Source organism: Candoia aspera, chromosome 3, assembly GCF_035149785.1.
Source record: "Candoia aspera isolate rCanAsp1 chromosome 3, rCanAsp1.hap2, whole genome shotgun sequence".
Classification (NCBI taxonomy): domain Eukaryota; kingdom Metazoa; phylum Chordata; class Lepidosauria; order Squamata; family Boidae; genus Candoia; species Candoia aspera.
The window spans coordinates 94,958,919-94,981,662 of record NC_086155.1 but is presented as its reverse complement, the minus strand read 5'-3'; the positions used below and the strand labels follow the sequence as shown (position 1 = coordinate 94,981,662).

Here is a 22,744-nt window from a genome sequence, read left to right as displayed (position 1 = left end):
GAGGTATAAACATATAAACAAAAGAAATCCTTTTTCTCTTTTGTTTTTTTTTCCTTTTCCTTTTGTCTTTCTTCTGCACCTTCTGAACTTTTCTTTTTCTTTTTTCTTCTAGTTTAGTTTGTATTTAATAAACTATGTTTATTAAAAACTTCAATAAGATTATATTAAAAAATGAAGGAACAAATTGGGGACAGATTGTCCTGGAGAAAATTGATCTCTGTGGTTGCTAAGAGGTGGTTGCTAGGAGGTGATCCAACTTGATGGCATGAAATCAATCAATCAATCAATCAATCAATCTGTTCTTTATGGGATTGTGCTGGGGGTACCCTGGAAACTTCAGCAGGTCCAGAATTCAGTAGCCGGCATGCTCACTGTGTGGTCTTAATTTTGCTGTTATACCACTTCTCCAGGAGCTGCACTGGCTACCAGTGTGTCCCTGAGTGCTTTCCAAGGAGCTGCTCACTGCCTTTATAGCTGGATATGGCTCAAGAACTGGGTATCTATGAGACTGAGTTTCCCAACTACTCTTCGTTTGTCGGACCTGGATAGCAAGACAACACTTACTGAATGTCCCCAACTATCAGGTTGGTCAGCAAGTGATATCAGCATTCTCCATGCAGCTGCCCTCCTCTGGAACAGCAGCCCTAAGGTGGGGAGGGAAGCCGCCTGCATGGTGTCATGTTCCCTGTTACGATGAGTGCTTTATTGGTCTTACTGAAGCTAGTAGTGACTGTAGAACAACAGGGCCCTGTGTGTGTGTGTGTGTGTGCATTTTTCTCATTATTTGACCTTAGTCATGATGTTATTGAAGTTTTAAAGTGTAATTTTATTTAATTTTATTGCTATTTTAGTATCTGTAAATTGCCTAGAATCTACCAGGATAATGGTGATAGGGAAATTGCATGCATACACGTTAGCGTAAATAAATTAATTAATAGATAAACATCTCCATGAAGCTCTTCTGATGTCTGTGGTGAAACCACTACTTCTGGGTGTGGCTGAACTGGTGGAACTGTGAAATGTCCTTCACTAGGCATCCTCCAATCTACTACAGGTAGTCCTCATTTAGCAACCGCAATTGGCTGCATGAAAATGGTCACTAAGTGACATGGTCACTGAGTGAATCATGTGACTGAGAGAGAGAGAGGCTGCGAAGATCACTGGTTGCTGCTGTCTCATTTAGATAAAGTTCTCTCATGCAGCAACACCAGTGTTGCTCTCAGTCTGGCCTGCGTTGTTGTCAGGTGCAGAAATTTGGGTGTAAGTATGCACATTAGTCAGAAAATTATTTGTTTTCACCACCATTAACTGCCATTTATTACCGTTGTATTTGCAAAAGGTTGCTATCCAAGGCAGTTGCTAAATGAGGAGTACCTATAGTCCCAAGACCAAATGCAGGACAATACTCTTTACCGGTCAGTAAAGGAGTTTCACAACAGCAATTACTCTTCAATTATATAAGAAGTAATGCCATGCAGATGTATTACCCAGCACTGATGAAAGAGCAGTCTTTTTGGAAAAATTCTCAAGGATGCAACAGTGTGCTGTTTTTGCACTAACTCTGCGATGACATGGCCAAAGGGTGTGTCTTTCATTGCACGACTCTCTCTCCAGCAATCTGCAGCCTCTTGGGTTTCTCCTACTTCAACTACATCCCCAGGGCTCCCATTGGGCCCTTTCAGAAAAGTGCAATCCAGCCAGGGAGGTTTCAGAGGAATAAAAATATCTGTACCAGGCAAGGACACTAATAATAGCACCTTTTTCCAGCTGCAACAAGAAATAAGCTTAAAGATCTCATTGAGAAATTTTGGGGGGGAAATCCCAGACACTGCAGTGAAGACTTAGAAACAGAAGTCTTTTTTGCAAGGAAGAAAATATTTGGAAAACTCACAAGGAAGATTGAAGCACAGCATTCATGGAAAGCTTACAGAGACAGATAGCAGTGTGATGTAACATGTATCGCTCCGGATTGGTGATAGATGGCTTTTAAAATTAAACTCTTTGAGTCACCTTTGCATCTAGGAATCACGGGTGGTGTCCCATCACAATGGATTATGGAATCTGATTGGGAAGAGTTTGCTGCAAGGACATATCCTGTTCTGCAGGTCAGCTCCATAGAACGACCGTGTTGCACGTATATATTTTCAGACACATCCATTCCCACTTTAACTTCTATCTTCTGGCGTTCCAGTTTAGCCCTGGGGATCGTACAGGGATCTGAGATGAAAAAGAAAATGACTTCTGTTAGAGAAGGCAATCAGGATCCAGATGCATCCTATTACCTTGTTGCAGAAATCTAATAATAGCATTTAGCTTTCATCTACTAGATGGTCGACATCAGATACAGAACTCAAATCGTCTAAAAAGGAGAGCTGCTGCAGGCAAGACCAATTAAATCACCCTTATGCAAGAGAGAAAGAAAGCAGTGAATGAATCCTAAAGATTAGAAATGCTCATGAAAATTGGGTGAAGACTGTCTTTTCTTCTTACCGAGGCAAACGGGCACTTTTGTCCAGGTCCCATTGTCACAAAAGGATCTGTTCTGGCCTTCCATGGCATAATATTTTTGGCATCTGAATTCTACTGAAGAGCCAGATCTGTACTGCTGCTCAGATAAAGTAATAATGTCTCCATTCTCAATCCTGGGTGAACCACTGCAGTTTCTTCCACTTTCTATTAAATGTCAAAGCAATAAGAATGATGAATCTGGTTATGTCATCCAAGCTATAGCTTTTACGTTTTATCCATCAGTATTTATTGATTGATGACTAAGATTTTAAAAAGCTTACATATGGCATACTGACATTGGAGATGAGTATGCACAGCAAAACCATTTTATCAGCTGAACCAAACTATTTGCTAGTGCAAACATGTTTTATAAGTGAAAAGGTTGTTAGTTGGATCACGTCTTGATGCGATGCATTTTACAGTTGCTATTTTAATAATATTTTCTGATTAGGTCTATTGCTTAGCCTACATTGGCATGAAAAACTACATTGTTTAATATTTCTGCTTCTCAAATTCCAGTGACGGAATACATCAAGGGAAAAAGATATGAGAGCACCTTTTTTACCACAGTAATTAATTAATTAATTAATCAATCAATCAATCAAATAAATAAATAAGCCAGCCAGCCAGCCGCCAAGGCCAAGAATGAAGGGCTGTAGAAAAATGATGGGCACCTTACTTCTTATACATTATAGCAATGAGGTAGGTCTTAATTTCCCCCTTCTTTCTGGAATATTTTAAACACCACCATTGCTATTTCCATCTTAGCAGCAATATGTCCTGTTCAGACTATGAGGCGGCCAGACAGGAATATTATCAAAAACAACTCTTCATTAAGACAACTATTTACAACAATAAGTCCGTGTGATAGATGAGGTAAGACTGTTCCTGATCAAGACCACCCAGGCAACAACAGAAGACCAGGCAAGGTTGCAGGATCACACTGTGGCAGAACCGCAGGGCAGGATTCGCTGACCGGAACTGTGAGACTGAATGATTCTAGGAAACATGGCAAGGCTGGAACTGAAGACGAGAGTCCACAATCTGGAACACTGACCGAACTGCGCTGGCACATGCAGGCTAGGCAAGACCAAACTGGAAACACTGGACAAGGCTTGGCTGTGGAGGCTAGGCTGGGCTTGACTGAATATTCTAAGCAGGCTGAGAACTGGAAGCAAGGCCGGACTGGACTGGAGACTTGAGGCAAGACTGCAAGCTTGAAATAAGGCTGGACTTCGCTGGAGGTCCGAGGCAAGGCTGGGAGCTTGAAGCAAGACTGGACTGGACTGGAGATTCTGGGCAAGTCTGAGAACTCAGAGCATTACAAGACTGGGTGGGAGTTCCTGGACAAGGCTGGATGCTTAGTGCACAACTAGACTGGATGGGAGATCCTGGGCAAGACTGGAAGCTTGGAGCATGATGAAACTGGGCTGGAGATCCTGGACCAGGCTGAGAGCTAGGGACAAGGCTGGGAATGTGCTTGGAATGCACTGAATGGCAGCAGCGAGGTTTGGAACTGGACGCAAGGCTGAGATGGCAAGAATTGGCAGAAAGAAGATCCTCTATGGCAACTTGCACAGCGGGCAGGTCCTCGACGCTAGGAAATGCAGGTGCTGATTTCTCTCTGGCTACAGACGAGGTTTCCAATGCAGGTAGGGACTCTTCTGCTTGGGCTGTGAGTTTTAAGGATCAGTTGTCTCTGGCAGCTTGCTCTACATGCATCTGCCTTTTATGCCAATTCTCCGCGCACCTGTTTCCTTCTGCAGCCAATTGGGCTGCCTTCTCCTTCACGTGCTTTTCTGCACGTCTTTCCTGCACACTGATTAATGGATTCAAATCCTCCTCCGAAGACTGGCCAATCAGCATCTGTAACTTCTGGACTGGACTGGAGATTCTGGGCAAGACTGAGAACTCGGAGCACAACAGGACTGGGCGGGAGTTCCTGGACAAGGCTGGATGGGTCGCTTCTGGGTTTTGCTTTCCTGGTTTCTGTCTGGTAAGTTTCTGTTTCCCCTTCTGACTCAGAATGAGTTTTGCTTTCTGAGTCAGAAGCCAGCTGAAATCTTACACAATAATTGGAAACCATACTGATATAACCATAGCATTCAGCTCATGAGCGCAGTTGTGTTTCCCACTAAATGTAAGCTACTGATATATTTTTCACTATATGCTCCCCCATCTTGCCTAATAAGGGAAAAACAAACCACCACTATTTCAAATCACATGGGTAGGGAAAATGCCAGAACAGCTAATTCCTGTCAGAACCAAGCCTGCCTCTGACTCAGAAAGTGAAACTCTTTCAGAGTCAGAGGAGGAATTGGAAACTTATGGGGCCAAAACTGGGAAAACGAAACTCCCGGCTGAGTCAGCAGAGTGGGAAGAATCCATGGCACTGATTGGGCAAGATTTGGAGGAGGATTTGAATACGCCAGTCAGCACGTGCCAACGATGAGCTGAAAAGCACACACAGGAGAAAGCAGCCCGATTGGCTACAGGAGACTCCAAGCATGCCAAAGAACGGAATAAAAGGCAGCCGCATGAAAAGCGAGCTGCTGGAGACAACCAATCCTCCAAGCCTGCAGCTTCAGAAGAAGAGTCCTTACCAGCGTCGGAGACAGCGTCTGTTGCCGAAGAGGAACCAAAGCCTTCGCTCCACTCCGAGGAGGAATTGAACCCTACATCTGCTGCCAACAAGGAATCAGCGTCAGCCACGCCCAGCAGTCTTTGACTTGCTTCCAGCCTTGAAACTCTGCGATCTCCTCAGCAGCGTGGTCAAGCCTTGACAATCCAGTGCCGCTCTTTGCCTTCAGTCCTGTGCAACTGCATTTCATATGCTCCGTCGTGTTTGGGAATTTCACATCTATCTTGTTCAGGATCTGGTGGCCAGCCTAGTCTGGAGCTTCCAGCTGTCCTAACAGCCAGGAACCACGCTGAGACAAGGAACTGGTCTCTAATGTTTTATTACTTGTACATAACAGGAATCCTAACAAACTGAAGAAGCGTGGGAAAAACCCAGCCATATAAACCCCAAAGGTTGAGGCGGTCCCGATCTGTGTCTCTTTGAATGGCTGCCCAATTCCTCAGTGCTACGCATGCACTTAACAGTCTGGATGGGAGCCCCCTGCTTGCCATCCTTACTCATGACATCAGCTGAGACCAGCCTTGTTCCGAGTATCAAGCCTTGTTCCAAGTCTCCTGCCCAGCGAATCCAGCCTAGTCCAGGTCTTCCAGCTGAGTCCAACCTAGTTCCAAGTTCCAAGCCTTGCTCCAAGTCTATAGTCCAGCGAATCCAGCCTAGTCCAGGTCTTCCAGCTGAGTCCAACCTAGTTCCAAGTTCCAAGCCTTGCTCCAAGTCTATAGTCCAGAGAATCCAGCCTAGTCTGGGGCTTCCAGCCAAGTTGAGCCTAGTTCCAAGTTTCAAGCCTTGCTCCAAGTTTCCAGCTCAGAGACCCCAGTTGAGTCCAGGGCTTCCAGACAAGTCCAGACTTGCTCAAGTTCCAAGCCTTGTCCCCAAGTCTCCAGTTCAGAGAATCCAGCCTACTCCAGAGCCACCAGCCGAGTCTGGCCTTGCTCTGAGTTCAAGTCCTGTTCCAAGTCTTCAGTCCATCCCTGTTTGTAGTCCTGCTCCAAGGTCCAGTGAGCCAGTGAGCCAGTGCCATTACCGTTGCAGTACCATTCCAGTTTGAGAACTGCTGCCTCCAGTCTCTGTGTTCCAGTTGAATCCAGCCTACCCTTCCAGTGAAGAAGTCCTGTCCGCTGCTTTGCTGAGGCCCAGTTGGGCTCATTAACCAAGTCTTCGTATTTCAAGGACTTAATTATTGTAAATAGTTATTTAATAAAGAGTATTTGTTGAGAACCTGTCTGGTGTGTAGTCTGAACAGGACAATTCCAATTGGTTGCCTTTGAGATATTGGGAGACAATATATGACTTATAAAATCACCAACCAAAATGTGAATGATTTAATAGGCTACTGAATTACATTTTTTAAAAAAAGTAATGAGAGAAGATACATAAACAACACAGATGTTTTAAGAAGGTAAAGAGAATAAAGGAGTAAAGCACAAATAAGTAAACGAGAACTAAAAATGTCTCTGAGGTTAAATTTTCTAGTATACTGTATATTAATTTATTATGAATACTTGAGATAGCCACTTTGGTGTAGTGGTTAAGGCATCAGGCTAGAAGCTGGGAGACCATAAGTTCTAGTCCTGCCTTTGATACAAAGCCAGTTAGGTGACCTTGGGCCAGTCACTCTCTCTCAGCCCTAGGAAGCAGGCAATGGCAAACCACTTCTGAAAACTTGCCAAGAAAATTGCAGGGACTTGTCCAGGCAGTCACCAGGAGTCAAGACTGACTCAAAGGGACCAAAAAAGAGAACAATTGTGTGTAATGTTTTGCTTTAAGAAACTGAACATCAAAGCAAGAACAAATGCAAGGAACCATGTTCAATTACCAAATAAAGTTATCGATCGCAATACACTGAGTCAAAACTGGAAGGCTACTGAACTACTTTCAAGAGGATTAGAAACTTTAGAAGCAAACTTCAAAAATCCTAGACAGAATGATAATTATAGAACTTTAATATTTAAATAATCCCAGAGGAATCTATCAATATTCACATCATACTTACTAGAGATACATAACGGCAAATCCATATGACCATCAACACACTTCCTGACTGAAGGAACTGTGAGAATGTATTCTTCACTGCACTGGAATACCAGTGAACGGTTACTTTGAATTAGTTGAGTTCTTCTTCGGCCACCAAACAAAAACAAGTTTTCTGTTGCTAGTTGCTCTTTTGTGATGCTGCAGGGTGCTTAAAAAGAACAACCACAAAGTAAATCTCAAGTTTCAAAGAAAGAATAAAAACTACAATAAAAACAAAAAAGAAAAAAAAAGAAAAAACTAAAAAAGTGCAGGAAGAGAAGGAAAAAAATAGATTTACAGGAAGATGTGGCTTCCGACTTTTAACAGTAAGGATATACAAAGTTTCCATAATCAATCTCTTACTCTATATTCAGCCAAAACACCACATTATTTCTATAAATCATTTCACTTTAACACATAATAAAAATCACTAAGTACAGTTACTTCTTCCCTTTATATTAAAATAAAATAAAATTTATAAACCTCCTGAACATCTTTCATGACTGTGAAAGTAAGCTGATTTTTTCTTTTAATTAAAAAAAATTGTTTTAATATACAAAGAAAAAGAGGAATGAAGAAGAATGAAATAGAAATTAAAACCAACAAAAAAGAAAAAAAACAACAAAAACACATTTTGTAATAAATGGAAAAGTCGCTCATCCTATTTCTAAGCAGACGGCTACATCCTGGCCACACAGAATAATATTGATGAGCTACTTTGAACACACTATGCAAAGACCTAGCTCTCTGGAAAAGGCTCTAATGCTGGGAAAGGTGGAAAGAAGGAGAAGGAGAGGATGACCAGGAGCAACATTGATGGACTCAGTTACAACGGCGATGAGTGCACCTTTGGAAGACTTGAAAGACCAGGTTTGTACGAATCATCATAGAGAAAATCTATCTCTATGGTTGCCAAGAGTCGACAATAACTTGATGACACATGATCAATCAACCAGTCAATAAATCAATCAATTTATATTACATTGGTAGAGACCAGTTCATAGTTTTAGTGACAGAAAATCAACACATATCACCAATTCAAGACTACAGTATAATTGTGGAGTAACACTCTTTTTCCAGAAGAATAAACTTTTTGTTGCATCTCATGCTGGGAAATCCATAATTCCTCATAGTATGATAAATTCAATATCCATGGTATATAATTCAAAAGCACATTCACAACTTTAAATCATATTCATTTTGTAACATTTCTTTTCCCTGCCTAAGTTCCTCAATGCACATTTAAAACTCCACATTTTTAAAAGCTTTCTAAAGACTAGGAGTGAGTGGGCAGTTCTTACAATTGGTAGGAGAGCATTTCCACAGGAGCGGAGCTCCTGAAGAAAATGTTCACCTGTGAATATCCACTTATTGCACCTCACCCAGGCTGGAGACTCTCAGAAGGAATCCTCCCAGGGCAGAAAAATTCTAAGAAAAATTCTAATCTGACAAAGTTTATCAGGCCCCAAGCCATGTAGGACTCAGAAAGTGCTTCCCAGCACCTTGAGTTGCACCCAGTAAAAATCCAACAGCTAATGCAGGTCCCGCAATATTGGTGTTATATGACAATAGAAGGTTGTCCCAGTTCACATACAGGCTACTGCATTTTGCAATAATTGCAGTTTCTAGGTGGCTCCCACTTGAATAACCCCCTTCTCTACTATGTTTGGACTGACTTGAAAAGGAGGTGGTGCATTTTTTACAAGTGGATCAGTACAATGGTATCTCCATGAACGTTGCTAACTTTTCTTCAACTGGGATTGCTACTAGGAAATGTTGGGTTTGAGTCTCACTTTACAGGGTTTTTTTATTAATCCCCTCCCCCGCCCCCCAGAAAAGCCCTCAGTGGATGGTATGACAGGAAAGAAAAAGAGAAACATGTAACCTGAGCATTGTGCATGCCAGCCTGAGAAGGTTTCTCACATGGTAGATGATTAGGCAGGGCTGGAACTTCAGCTGAGGGAACTACAGATCACAGTCCTTGGGACATTGTGTGTAAAAGCTGTGCATAGAGTACCACAGCATGGACTCATTCTGGGGGCATGATAGAGATGTGCTGTGGAGGCAGCAACATTTAGGATGGGGGATCTGGGATGGAAGGAGAGGACAGCAAAGCAGCTGTGTGGATGTGGCTTGTGCCAAATCTGCAATCTTCAGAGAGAATACGAAGGCTTACCCAAACATTTTGGGAGACGCGGTGTCCACTCTTGTCCATTACACAGAATCCATTCAGACCCTTCCAAGACATATCCAGGGTTGCACCTATATTGTACTCGGTCATTTTCCAGATACGTGGCTTTCTTCTCACTTACAATTTCCGCAAAATTAATGTCAGGTGGTTCTTCACACACTGAAATTATATTTACATTAAAAAATAAGTTTTCATCATCATCATCATTATTATTATTATTATTTTCTTGGATGCTAACTGCAGAATGCAAGTTTCTCATTTTCTGCCTGAATTTACAATTTCTGTTATGTAAATTCACATTTTACTGACTGCAACACACCCACACACATACATATACACACATATAACGAACACATCATGGACACTGCTGCTGAATGCTATCTGGACAAAACCGATTGCCCAAAGAATTCAAACTTACAGATAAAAATGAAAAATTGATCTCTTTAATCCTGCCAGTTGTTCCTTTTCTGAAAATGGCAACAATAATCTCCCTCGATAATACGTTGACTTCTTACTTGCCTCTTTGAGAAGAGCAATATATCCACAGGAGGAAACCAGCAGCCCAGAACAACCAGCTCTTCATTGCTCTTCAGCAACTTAACGAATGTTCCTGACTGCAAACCCTCTGCTTTCAGCAACCTAATTATCCAAAGTCATTTCTTCTTTGCTTTGTCCTGTGGCCTAGAATTACTCAACCTTTTTTTTTCTTTTTCATCTGTGTATCCCAGAACTTTGAGAGGAGGAAGAGTTTCTGGAATGAGACTATGAACTTTACATTTCAGTGAGGAGTTCACCGTAGGTCTGTAGCTTTGTGTTGCAATTCTGGTAGGAATGCCAAAAGCTATCATTCAGCTTTTATGGAAGTGATACAACAACCTGGAAAGAAAAATTAGAAACTGCCTATCAGAAGTAATAAATTTTGAACCAGCCTTAATAGTCACTAAGAGCAGCTAATGGTGAGGATCATGTTGCTATCACTTTAAAAGTGTGAGCTACAGCCTTACCGTGCCCCACCGACACCATTTTTGTCTCATCTGTGTTTCACATGCAACTGATTGAGAATCACCAGACTAAAGGAAAGTTAATTATTGCTAAGAGGTTCACTTCACTAATTTCACAATAACAGTAACAGTTGAGACCTTCACTCTCATTCAGACATTCTTAACATCAGTTTAGGGAACCAGGGGCTCATTTTTCCTGATCATCCCCTCTACAACAGCCTGCACTTAGAGGCTGCAGCTAAAGATTCTCTTTAAGCAGATAACCTGCAATTGATTCAACCTATTAAGTCAAATTTCATTTTAACATTTCTGAAAGATTAAGTCATAGAGGAACTAAAACTACAACTAAGGGGGAATCATCCCTTAGTAGAGAAAGCAGTTATACACTGAAACTGTAAACTATTAAATGTGCAATTAGTGAGAGTTATGGATTAGTGGCAATCCAGATGGATCTTTCCTCTAGAGTTTACACTGTATTAGGTCTGATATTTAACTATTTCTGAAAATAATAAAAAGGTGCCTATAAGTTTGCAAATGTCTGGCGCTTTCATTACATTATCCTGGAGTATAGTCTTCAGCCAATGGTAGATAATTGTTAACCAATTATATCATGGAAACTGTTTGCAGATTTGGGGGGGGGGATTCTGCAGAATTTATTTCAACAAATAACTTTACAAATATCCAGGAGGTCAGTGTACTGCCAAAACCAGGGGCTTCCTGGAATAGATAAGTTGCTGAGGGAGATGATATAGGTAAAGAGATGCCTAGGGTGTAGCTGAAGGGCAACAAGGAGTGAATCTGCCTAAACATGAGTTAAAGCTGCTATTAAGGTTTACCTTGTGGCAGTAAGGGTGGCAAAATGCTAATATTTCTCTGCCTTTATTGCATCCATGGAGTCCAGCAGCCTTGTTTAGGGTGACCCAAGCCTTTTTGGACAGATTAAGTTGAGAGGTCTAGCTGCAAGGCCATTCCAAGGAATATGCTGGGAATCTGTCAGATAAAATTGCTTGGATCTGCTCCCAGTTAGACTCCAGCCTTGAAGCAGAGCCTATGGAGGTGCCTGGGGCACAGTCTTGCTCATTACTGGGGAGGAGTTTGATCCTGTTGGGCTTGAGGAAGTGGACAGGGTCCTCATGACTGTGAGCTCAGCTACCTGTATTTTAGATCCGTGCACCCTGGGGCCTAAGGCCTCCCAGGATATGGCATGTGGGTGGTTTCAATATCATTGACCATGTATTCTTCTGGACTGACTCTGTGGGTTAGATGTGGGTGGCATCCCAAATAGAACCTATGCACAATTTTGTGGTTCTTCAGGACTCATGGCTTCTGTTCAAAGAACAGGTAGCAACCATGGCCAGGAGGGCCTTTGCTCAACTTCATGTTGTGCACCAGTTCTGCCCATTCCTGGACTGGGAGGAATTATCTATTATTTTGAGAAGATGGAAGTTCCAATCTGAGAATTTCTTGGCAAATGAATTCATACTGTACATAGACTGAATAGAGAAGGGGTGGAAATGTAACCTTGTGTAACTTCCTCCAGTACAACGGTTTGATCTGATAATGTGCGTTGTGGGTTGCATTTCTCTGAGCAGGTTTTTAGTAAGAAGAACAGGAGCTGGTCAATATCAGTGTCCCTGAGTTTTTCCCATATATGAAGTCTCGAAATTAAGTCAAACACTGACTTAAAATCAGCAAAGGTCACATATGGGGGGAATCTAAATGTATCATTATATTTCTCAGCCAGATGATTTGGGGACAGATTTGGGGAGTGTGGTGAGAGTGAGTAGAGGTATCCCTGTATGAGACGAATCTTTCTGTTTGGTGATATATGGCACCATATCTTAATGACTTTGATTATTATACCAGAATTGAAACCAGGAGACTGAGAGCTCTAGTCCTGCCTTAGGTATGAAAGCCGGCTGGGTGACCCTGGGCCAGTCACTCTCCCTCAGCCCAACTCACCTCACAGGGTTGTTGTTGTGGGGAAAAGAGGAGAAGGAAGGAGCACTAGGTATGTTCACCACCTTGAGTTTGTTATAAAAATAATTAAGGTGGGATTAAAAATTCATATGTGTGTGTGTGTATGTGTGTTTATCATTGTGTTATATTTGTATGCTATTCTTATATGCCATTTGAAGCCTGATGATTGAAGCAGCCTAAGAAATATAAACAGAATTACACTTCTCTCTTAACTTCCGACAATTAGTTGTCTACCAATTAGGAAGGGGGGGATCAAAATCCTTATGAAGTTCTCTCCATTCCAAATTGAATTCTATTCTGTTCCAAATCATAAACTTATGGGACCTTTTAAAAGGAAAAACATTTTAGAGGGAAGGTAAATTGAAGAGTCCTGCACCAACTTATGAGCTTTGCGTCATCCCTTATCGTTTATCAATGTATTCCCGTATGGCAGAAAAGCAGAAAAAGTGACTCCTGTACCCTGCTAGACTTAGAACTTCTGATCTGCTGAATCGTTCACTGGTTCTGAGCATCAAGTCAGAATGGATTACCTGTAGAGCAGCTCAGGCAGGATCAAGATGGTTCTGAAGTGTGGGCCGGACCCTGAATTGGATCAAGTGTGTTTTGTACACCTTTGTATCTTTTGAAAGTATATCGCAGATGAAGATCATTTTTGCATTTCAGTTTTTATTTTTTTTAATGGACTCCACACTTCTTCATGCTAAAAATATCTATTTCATTGATCTATTTTGCATTGCTTTAAGGAGGCTGCTCACTGATAATTCTCATTAATAAAATGTTTTGGCTAAAAATATATACAGTATGGAAAAGAGCTACATTCCTGACTCCAGATGTGTCTCTCTGTCTGTGTACAAACTGACTTAAAAATGATCTATATATTTGTTTATAACTGCTGTCATTTTACCAATTGATAAAATTTAGCCTTTATAAATTAGGCTTTTTAGGTTGTGATCCATTGTGAACCGCTGCAGGTAAAATAAATTTTCCAAACACACGAAATCCAGCTCCACGCTATCTTATTGAAGAGGTTGATTCAGAATTATTGACATCCATATTCTTGTTAAAAAAGGTGTCCATATGTGTCCTTCATTTATTTCCTTTGACCTATAACATACAATGTGAACAATAAAAAATGAATTTCTATCTGCACATTTTATCTAACTATTTTCTAATCCTGACCTCTAGCAGAATGCAGCTTTGATAATTTTGCAGTATTAAACTGGTTCTACAAATGGGCAGTACAACAACGAAATGTCAGTTTCTCAGTATGTTAAACCAATGAATATAATGAATAAATGAAATTCCATTCTCCCCAGCAAATCCAGCTAATGTGAAGGGTACTGGGAACTAGTCTAGCAACACTTAGACAGCCACTGTTTCCTTATCTGCTCATTAAAAAAAACATTCAAATAAAATGTCCATTACACAAAACAATGATAGTAAATACCATAGATTGGTACTTTTAGTAATACTATTTGTATTAATAGTAATATTGAATACAAGATATATCATACAATAATTTCTGATTTGTATCATACTCATAAGGAGCCAATTCAACAAGCAATTATTTGATCCAAATGAATATCCACAAATTATCAGTGCATTGACACTATCTATCGGGGGATATTGGCGGCATGGTGGGCCCCTGTTAGAACCGCAGCCGGAGCTGCAGTCGGAGTGGCTTGATGCAGATGGCCTCAAGTGGCCAGGGTCGTGGCCAGAGTTGCGGCTGGGAGGTGCGCTGAAGCCCCCCAGATGAGCTGGGGAGTGGCAGCCTACTCTGGTGAGAGTGGGAAGGCTGGTGAACGCCGTCAGCGCTGTGGACCCAGACGACAGGCTGTCTCCTGCCGGGGGAAGTCTGGGGAGTCGATGGGAGCTACGCGACCATAGACTGGCCTGGAGGATACATCAGGCGCAGGTGACAGATTGGGCGCAACTACATCGACAGCACAGGATAATTGGACTGAGCAGGTATCTAGCGCTCTGTAGAAGAACTGGCCCGCGGGCATGAATTCTAACTTTAAGAGCCGAATTCCTTGGGTTTTAACTCTAGCCACCTCCCCCCCGCAACCTTTAGCTATCATTAGTCATCTTCAGCCTTGTGAAGATTCCTCCAGGTGTATGGGGTACCCCCTCCAGGTGTGAGAGGCATGTGAGGGGTATGGGTTATTGGCTGAGAAGACTGTATGGACTGTATGGATACACTCGCCCCCTGAGTGAGAGGCAGGGGAGCGAGGAGTAGTAGCTGGTGTGCCCCCTCCGGACTAGTGAGAGAAGCCAAGGAGGGGGCAGTGAATGAGTGGACAGGTGATGGTGAGGCCCTGACAACACTGAGAGCAGGAGCTGGTGTGTTCGAAGGGCCCACCATCGCATTGTGGTGGAGTGAATGTGAGGGTGGGAGTGAGTGTATGCTTGGATGGAGGAATCTTTATTTTTAACCAGGGGTCTTCGGAGTCCAGGATTGGGGGAAAATGGACGGCGAGACTCTGGGGACTGTAGGGCGGGACAGAGGATTGAGGTGGTGACAGGTCAGGGATGTTATGACAGGAACCGGAGCGCGGGCCATCTATGGGGAAGATGCCCCTGGTGTTTATTACCGGTGGCATGTTCCGGCCCTCCATGCTCAAACCCAGACCCTGGTCAGCAGACCCATGGAGGCCCTGGGCTTCAGCTGCTGGTCTGCAATGCCAGGTCTGTTAACAACAAGGCCCCCCTCATCGGTGACTTGATCTTGGAGGAGGGCGCCGACCTGGCATGCATTACTGAAACCTGGCTGGGCATGGAAGGAGGTGTTCCTCTTTCGAAGATGTGCCCTGCTGGGTTTCGAGTATGGCACCAGCCGAGACCCCAGGGCAGGGGAGGAGGGGTGGTTGTTGTCATCCGGGAATCCCTTGTGGCTTTCAGGGGCCATGCTCCACAACTGGCCGGGTGTGAGACCCTGTTTTTCAAGTTGGGTTCTCGGGAACAGTTGGGGGTGTTGCTAGTGTACCAGCCTCCCTGCTGCATAACAACCTCCCTGCCTGGGCTGCTGGAGGCTACCTCGGGGTTGGCGGTGGAGTTCCCCAAGCTTATGATTCTGGGGGACTCCAACCTGCCGTCCCTGGGGCGGGCCTCGGAGGCAGCTCGGGAGTTCATGACCACCATGGTGGCCATGGACCTGATTCAGATCATCCGAGACTCAGCTCAGGACAGTGGCCTCACCCCGGACTTAGTTTTCTTGTCAGAGCAATGGTGGTGTGATCTGAGGGGAGAAGTACATCTCTTCCCTTTGTCATGGTCAGATCACACCCTGGTGAGCCTGAGATTCTCCCATGCCACCCCCCTCCGCAGAGAGGCAGGACCTATTCGATTGGTCCACCCCCGGCGACTAATGGACCACTTAGGGTTTCAGAGGGAACTGGGGGTTATACCCGAGGATCTGATGCACGGTCTAGTGGAGGCCCTGGTGGCGGCCTGGAACAGGAAAGTGGCTAGGGCCTTGGACAAGATCATGCCCGTGCGGCCCCTCTCATCCCATCGAACCCGCTACTCCCCGTGGTTTACGGAGGAGCTCAGGGTTCTGAAGAGGATTAAGAGATGCCTAGAGTGCTGCTGGAGGAAGACAAAGACCGAACCTGACTGAACGCAAGCTAGAGCTGCTATTAAAGCCTACCTTGTGGCGGTAAGAGTGGTGAAATGTCAGTATTTCTCCACACTTATTGCATCCACAGAATGCCACCCAGCGGCCCTGTTTAAGATTACCCGTTCCCTTCTGGGGAAAGGGGATCCAGAGATCCATCTACAGGGCCAAGCTGAGGAGTTTTCTGGGCATCTGCAGGATAAAATAGCTCAGATCCGTTCCAAGTTGGACTCTGAGCGTGAGTCAGTGTCTGGGGAGATACCCGGGGGACATTCTTACTCTGTTATCTGGGAACGGTTCGAGCCTGTTGAGCCCGAGGAAGTGGACAGGATCCTCCAGACTGTAAACGCTACCACTTGTCAACTAGATCCATTCCCCTCCTGGCTGGTGAAGGCAGCTCAGGAGGGGACGTGTGGTTGGGTCCAAGTGGTGGTAAATACTTCCTTGAGAGAGGGGGTATTCCTGGCAGCCTTCAAAGAGGCATTGGTGTGCCCCCTCCTCAAGAAACCATCACTGTACCCTAGCATATTGGACAACCTTTGCCCAGTCTCCCACCTCCCCTTTTTGGGGAAAGTGGTTGAGAAAGTGGTGGCGCTGCAGCTCCAGAGGATCCTGGATGAAATGGATTATCTAGACCCCTTTCAGTCAGGTTTCAGGTCCAGTTATGGGACAGAAATGGCTTTGGTCACACTTATGGATGATGTTTGGTGGGAGCAGGATGGAGGGAGTGCATCCATCCTGGCTCTTCTTGACCTCTCAGCGGTTTTCGATACCATCGACCATGGTATCCTTTTGGGTCGGCTCAGGGAGCTGGGGGTGGGTGGTGTAGTTCTGCACTGGTTCACCTCCTTCCTCCAGGGCTGGTCCCAGTCGATGGTAATAGGGGAGGAGAGGTCGGCCCCATGGCCCCTTCTTTGTGGGGTGCTGCAGGGATCAGTACTCTTCTCTCTCCTTTTTAACATCTACATGAAACTGCTGGGCAAGATCATCCGTCACCATGGGATGAGGTATCATCAGTATGCTGATGACACCCAATTGTATATTGCCATCCCTGGTGAAGTAAGTGATGCTGTGACCACCCTTTCTGAGTGCCTGGGGGCTGTGGGGGCCTGGATGGGGAGTAACAGGCTTCGACTGAACCCTAGTAAGACAGAGTGGCTGTGGATTAATGGCACCTCACATTCCAGGAATTTTTCATCTTTAGTGCTGGATAGGGTTGCAATGCCCCAGACAGACTCGGTGCGTAACTTGGGGGTCCTCTTGCACTCACGACTTCTGCTCAAAGAGCAGGTGGCAGTCGTGGCCAGGAGGGCCTTTGCTCAACTCCGTGTTGTGTGCCAGTTACGCCCCTTCCTGGACTGAGAGGCCCTTCGAACAGTCACTCATGCCCTGGTCATCTCTCAGATAGACTACTGTAACGCGCACTACATGGAGTTACCCTTGAAGAGTATCCGGAAGCTTCAGCTGATTCAGAATGCAGCCGCGCGGACAATTTTGGGTGCTCCAGGATTTGCACACGTAACACCTTTGTTGCGTGAGCTCCACTGGGTCCCAGTTGTTTCCGGGTCCAATTCAAGGTGTTGGTTATTACCTTCAAAGCCCTACATGGCATGGGACCAGGATATCTGAGGGACCTTCTCATCCCTATTACATCGACCCGCCCCACCCGGTCATGCAGGGAGGGTATGTTACGGACCATATCTATAAAAGAATTTCATCTAACAGGGTCTTGGAAGCATGCCTTCTCTGCTGTAGCCCCCCCCCCCCCACCTTGGAACATCCTTCCTCCAGAGGTCCGACAGGCCCCTTCGCTCCTGGACTTCCGAAAACAACTAAAGACCTGGTTTTGTCATCAGGCTTGGAATGGGAGGGGGAATAGTTATACCTGGGGCTGGCTAGTGCCCTAAGTGATTTTGAGGGGCGTCCTACACTCATGGACTGATTAAAATCTCTTGCCACTTAGATTTTACTATATTCTTATTTTATTGTATTGTTATACTGAAATGGTTTTAAGTTTTAACTGCATTTTATTGTAAACCTCCCAGAGTCCCCCATGAGGGAGAGATGGATGGTGAATAAATTTATAAATAAATAAAATAAAAATAAATACATCTAGCTTTCTAAAGAAGTATTCACTATCCTTTTTTTTCCTTTTCTTTTTTAACACTTTTCTTATGAAATATCTTCTGGGGTCTGTTACAGTCATACCCGTAGATTAGCGGCTCTTCATTTAATGTTTTGCTTTAATATGGATCCTGTCATTGCCTAAAAGGAAGGTGACTGCAAATTTAAGAGGGGCCTCCCACAAAAAATTTTTAAAAGGCAGATGAGTACTCAAGATATAAATAATTTCTTCTATAAGTACAAAACTTTGTGAAATGCCCCACATGTCCATCTTATTACTCTTGAGTTCCTAACTTCAGCAGAAACCAGTCCTGGAGATTTTCACTTCTCCTTTGAACATGTGCACGTGACTCACTTCTGTGTGCATTTATGTATCCACATTTAGTCCTACTCCCAGTAGACCCTCTGAAAGCAATTGGACAAGTTAGACGGGTCATCACTAACCAAAATTCCTTTGATTGCAATGGACTATTGGCTCCAACCCAAGAATTACTTGCTTTACACAAAACATTTCCATAAATTCCAGTCCCAGGACAGAGGAATCTCTCCTGGTCTTGGAATCTGCCAGGATTCAGCAACAGCCCAGAAGAAAGAAATGAGGGAAGCTGTTTGTATCTTCTGTCCCATTCCTAACTGTTTTAAATACACACACATACACACTCCCCTCCCATTGCTCTGAATGAAAGGAAACTTATTTAGGTCATGGGACCCCTAAGGATTTCCCTGGTCTAGAACAATTGCAGAAGGCCGAGTTGGCTTAGAATCCATTTCATCCACAGACCTCTTTTTGGGTCTTTTAAATATTTCAGGTGCTTTTCAACCCACAGATACACATATAATACAGGTAGCCCTTGTTTAGTGACTGCCTCATTTTGCCACTGTTTGCAATTACAACGGTGATAAAATGTAACTTTACAACCAACCCTCGCATTTATGACCTTTGCAGGTCTGTAAAACAAAGGAAAGCTGAAGTAAGATCATGAGCACAGTCACAGTTTAGTGATCACTTCGCTTAATGACTGAGTTGCTGGTCCTGATTGTGGTCACTAAATGAGGAGCACCTGTATACAAAAACAGTGCATGAGTTCATCCTGCTTTTCTCCCTCTCTGTTACCTGAAGGGGAACTCTTTGCTCAAGATGATTGAGAAGGATCTATCTTCTTCACTTTATGAGGCTTATCAATGAAATACTGAAATATTTTTATATCCAAGTTATTAAAGGAACGGGTTTGGGCATAAATCACTCACCATTCAGCTTTCTAAATAAGTCATTCTATCCTGAGGGGGTTAAAGAAAGGCAACTATCTAGGCAGCGATGAAAACTGGAAGATACCTAAAAACCAGATTTCTTCCCCCATCCTGCTTATAAAAATGAGAAGAAAATGAGGAAAGATAAGGATAAGACTGGAATGGGGAAGAATAAAGTAAGCACACAAAGAGAAGGCATGAATGAAAATAATGACACTGAAAAGTTGGCTTTATGTTGCAGGTTGAGGTGCAAGATGTTTTTCAGATCTGAGAATGAATGAATGAATATATATACTGTATGTGTGTGTGTGTTGTTGTTTATTCGTTTAGTCGCTTCTGACTCTTCGTGACTTCATGGACCAGCCCACACCAGAGCTTCCTGTTGGTCATCAACACCCCCAGCTCCCCCAGGGACGAGTCCGTCACCTCTAGAATATCATCCATCCACCTTGCCCTTGGTCAGCCCCTCTTCCTTTTGCCCTCCACTCTCCCTAGCATCAGCATCTTCTCCAGGGTGTCCTGTCTTCTCATTATGTGGCCAAAGTATTTCAGTTTTGCCTTTAATATCGTTCCCTCAAGTGAGCAGTCTGGCTTTATTTCCTGGAGGATGGACTGGTTTGATCTTCTTGCAGTCCAAGGCACTCTCAGAATTTTCCTCCAACACCACAGTTCAAAAGCATCGATCTTCCTTCTCTCAGCCTTCCTTATGGTCCAGCTCTCGCAGCCATATGTTACTGTGGGGAATACCATTGCTTTAACTATGTGGACCTTTGTTGTCAGTGTGATGTATCTGCTCTTAACTATTTTATCGAGATTTGTCATTGCTCTTCTCCCAAGGATTAAGCGTCTTCTGATTTACTGACTGCAGTCAGCATCTGGAGTAATCTTCGCACCTAGAAATACAAAGTCTTTCACTGCTTCTACATTTTCTCCCTCTATTTGCCAGTTATCAATCAAGCTGGTTGCCATAATCTTGGTTTTTTTGAGGTTTAGCTGCATGCCAGCTTTTGCACTTTCTTCTTTCACCATCATCATAAGGCTCCTCAGTTCCTCTTCGCTTTCAGCCATCAAAGTGGTACGATCTGCATATCTGAGATTGTTAATGGTTCTTCCAGCGATTTTAACTCCAGCCTTGGATTCCTCAAGCCCAGCATGTTGCATGATGTGTTCTGCGTACAAGTTGAATAGGTCGGGTGAGAGTATACAGCCCTGCCGTACTCCTTTCCCAACCTTAAACCAGTCCGTTGTTCCGTGGTCTGTTCTTACTGTTGCTACTTGGTCATTATACAGATTCTTCAGGAGGCAGACAAAATGACTTGGTATCCCCATACCACTAAGAACTTGCCACAATTTGTTATGGTCCACACAGTCAAAGGCTTTAGAATAGTCAAGAAAACAGAAATATATGTTTTTCTGAAACCCCCTGGCTTTTTCCATTATCCATCGGATATTGGCAATTTGGTCCCTAGTTCCTCTGCCTTTTCTAAACCCAGCTTGTACATCTGGCAATTCTCGCTCCATGAATTGCTGAAGTCTACCTTGTAGGATCTTGAGCATTACCTTACTGGCATGTGAAATGAGTGCCACTGTTCGATAGTTTGAACATTCTTTAGTGTTTCCCTTTTTTGGTATGGGGATATAAGTTGATTTTTTCCAATCTGATGGCCATTCTTGTGTTTTCCAAATTTGCTGCCATGCATTACCTTGACAGCATCATCTCGCAAGATTTTGAACAGTTCAGCTGGGATGCCGTCGTCTCCTGCTGCCTTGTTATTAGCAGTGCTTCTTAAGGCCCATTCAACCTCACTGTCCAGGATGTCTGGCTCTAGTTCACTGACCACACCGTCAAAGCTATCCCCCATATTGTTATCCTTCCTATACAGGTCTTCTGTTTATTCTTGCTACCTTTTCTTGATCTCTTCTTCTTCTGTTAGGTCCTTGCCATCTTTGTTCTTGATCATACCCATTTTTGCCTGGAATTTACCTCCAATGTTTCTAATTTTCTGGAAGAGGTCTCTTGTCCTTCCTATTCTATTGTCTTCTTCCACTTCTGCGCATTGCTTGTTTAAAAATAATTCCTTATCTCTTCTGGCTAACCTCTGGAATTTTGCATTTAATGGGGCATATCTCCCCCTATCACTGTTGCCTTTTGCTCTCCTTCTTTCTTGGGCTACTTCTAGTGTCTCAGCAGACAGCCATTTTGCCTTCTTGGTTTTCTCTTTCTTTGGGATGTATTTTGCTGCCACCTCCTGAACAATGTTGCGAACTTCTGTCTATAGTTCTTCCCGGACCCTATCTACTAAGTCCAGTCCCTTAAATCTCTTCTTCACCTCCACTGCATATTCCTTAGGAATATTAGTGAGCTCATATCTAGCTGATCTGAGGGTCTTCCCTAATCTCTTTAGTCTGATCCTAAATTGTGCAAGAAGAAGTTCGTGATCTGAACTACAGTCAGCTCCAGGTCTTGTTTTTACTGACTGTACAGATGTCCGCCACCTTTGGCTGCAAAGGATGTAGTCAATCTGATTTCGGTGTTGTCCATCTGGGGAAGTCCATGTATAAAGCCGTCTCTTAGGTTGTTGGAAGGGAGTGTTTGTTATGCAGAGTGAGTTGTCTTGGCAAAATTCTATCAGCCTATGTCCTGCTTCGTTTTGTTCTCCCAGGCCATGCTTACCTGTAATTCCAGGTGTCAACTGACTGCCCACCTTAGCATTCCAGTCTCTCATGATGAAAATAACATCTCTTTTAGGCATGTTGTCCAGTAGGTGCTGCAGATCCTCATAGAACTGCTCTACTCCAGCTTCTTCAGCATCTGTGGTTGGGGTGTATATTTGGATCACTGTGATGTTAGAAGGCTTGCCCTGAATCCAAATTGAGATCATTCTGTCATTTTTTGGATTGTATCCAAGCACTGCTTTAGCCACTTTACTATTAATTATGAAGGCTACTCCATTTCTTCTGTGGTCCTCTTGTCCACAGTAGTAGATCTGGTGGTCATTTGATGTGAAGTGGCCCATTCCAGTCCATTTCAATTTACTGATGCCCAAAATGTCTATCTTTAATCTTGACATCTCACCAATAACGACACCCAATTTGCCCTGGCTCATAGATCTTACATTCCAGGTTCCAATGGTGTGTTGATCCTTAGAACATCGGATTCGCCGTTCACCACCAGCACCATCAGCCGCTAGCCGTCCTTTCAGCTTTGAGCTAGCTGCGTCATCACGTCTGGGGCTAGTTATATATCACCATACAAACAGCCATTTCTTATTTTAAGGCACATGTCTCTCTACAGGTTTGGGGGGGGGGGAGAGAAATGTTAGTATTTGTGAATTAAAGTGATTTTGTAATAATATACATACCTTACTGCAATGTGGATAGTCAAACTTCCCATTAATACAAGGGATTCTAAATAGTCTGGA

General features: G+C 43.7%; 3 protein-coding genes across 3 annotated transcripts in view; all 3 read right to left on the bottom strand.

Moving 5' to 3' along the window:
• Positions 1–13,412, bottom strand: part of LOC134493671 (complement factor H-related protein 1-like) — a 33,006-nt gene extending 19,594 nt beyond the window's left edge. Inside the window, exons 1-6 of the mRNA XM_063298391.1 lie at positions 12,862–13,412; positions 9,870–10,226; positions 9,336–9,509; positions 7,140–7,328; positions 2,491–2,673; positions 2,011–2,217 (exon numbers count right to left, since the gene is read on the bottom strand). Of these exons, the coding sequence (XP_063154461.1) occupies positions 2,011–2,217; positions 2,491–2,673; positions 7,140–7,328; positions 9,336–9,509; positions 9,870–9,933 (817 nt within the window). The 5' untranslated portion in view covers positions 9,934–10,226; positions 12,862–13,412. The remainder of the gene's footprint in view (positions 1–2,010; positions 2,218–2,490; positions 2,674–7,139; positions 7,329–9,335; positions 9,510–9,869; positions 10,227–12,861) is intronic.
• The window catches only part of LOC134493669 (complement factor H-related protein 5-like), a 73,949-nt gene that overhangs the window by 21,048 nt on the left and 30,157 nt on the right, over positions 1–22,744 (bottom strand). The window lies entirely within an intron of this gene.
• The window catches only part of LOC134493672 (complement factor H-related protein 2-like), a 42,746-nt gene continuing 39,312 nt past the window's right edge, over positions 19,311–22,744 (bottom strand). Inside the window, exon 5 of the mRNA XM_063298392.1 lies at positions 19,311–19,336. Coding sequence (XP_063154462.1) covers positions 19,326–19,336 — 11 coding nt within the window. The 3' untranslated portion in view covers positions 19,311–19,325. The remainder of the gene's footprint in view (positions 19,337–22,744) is intronic.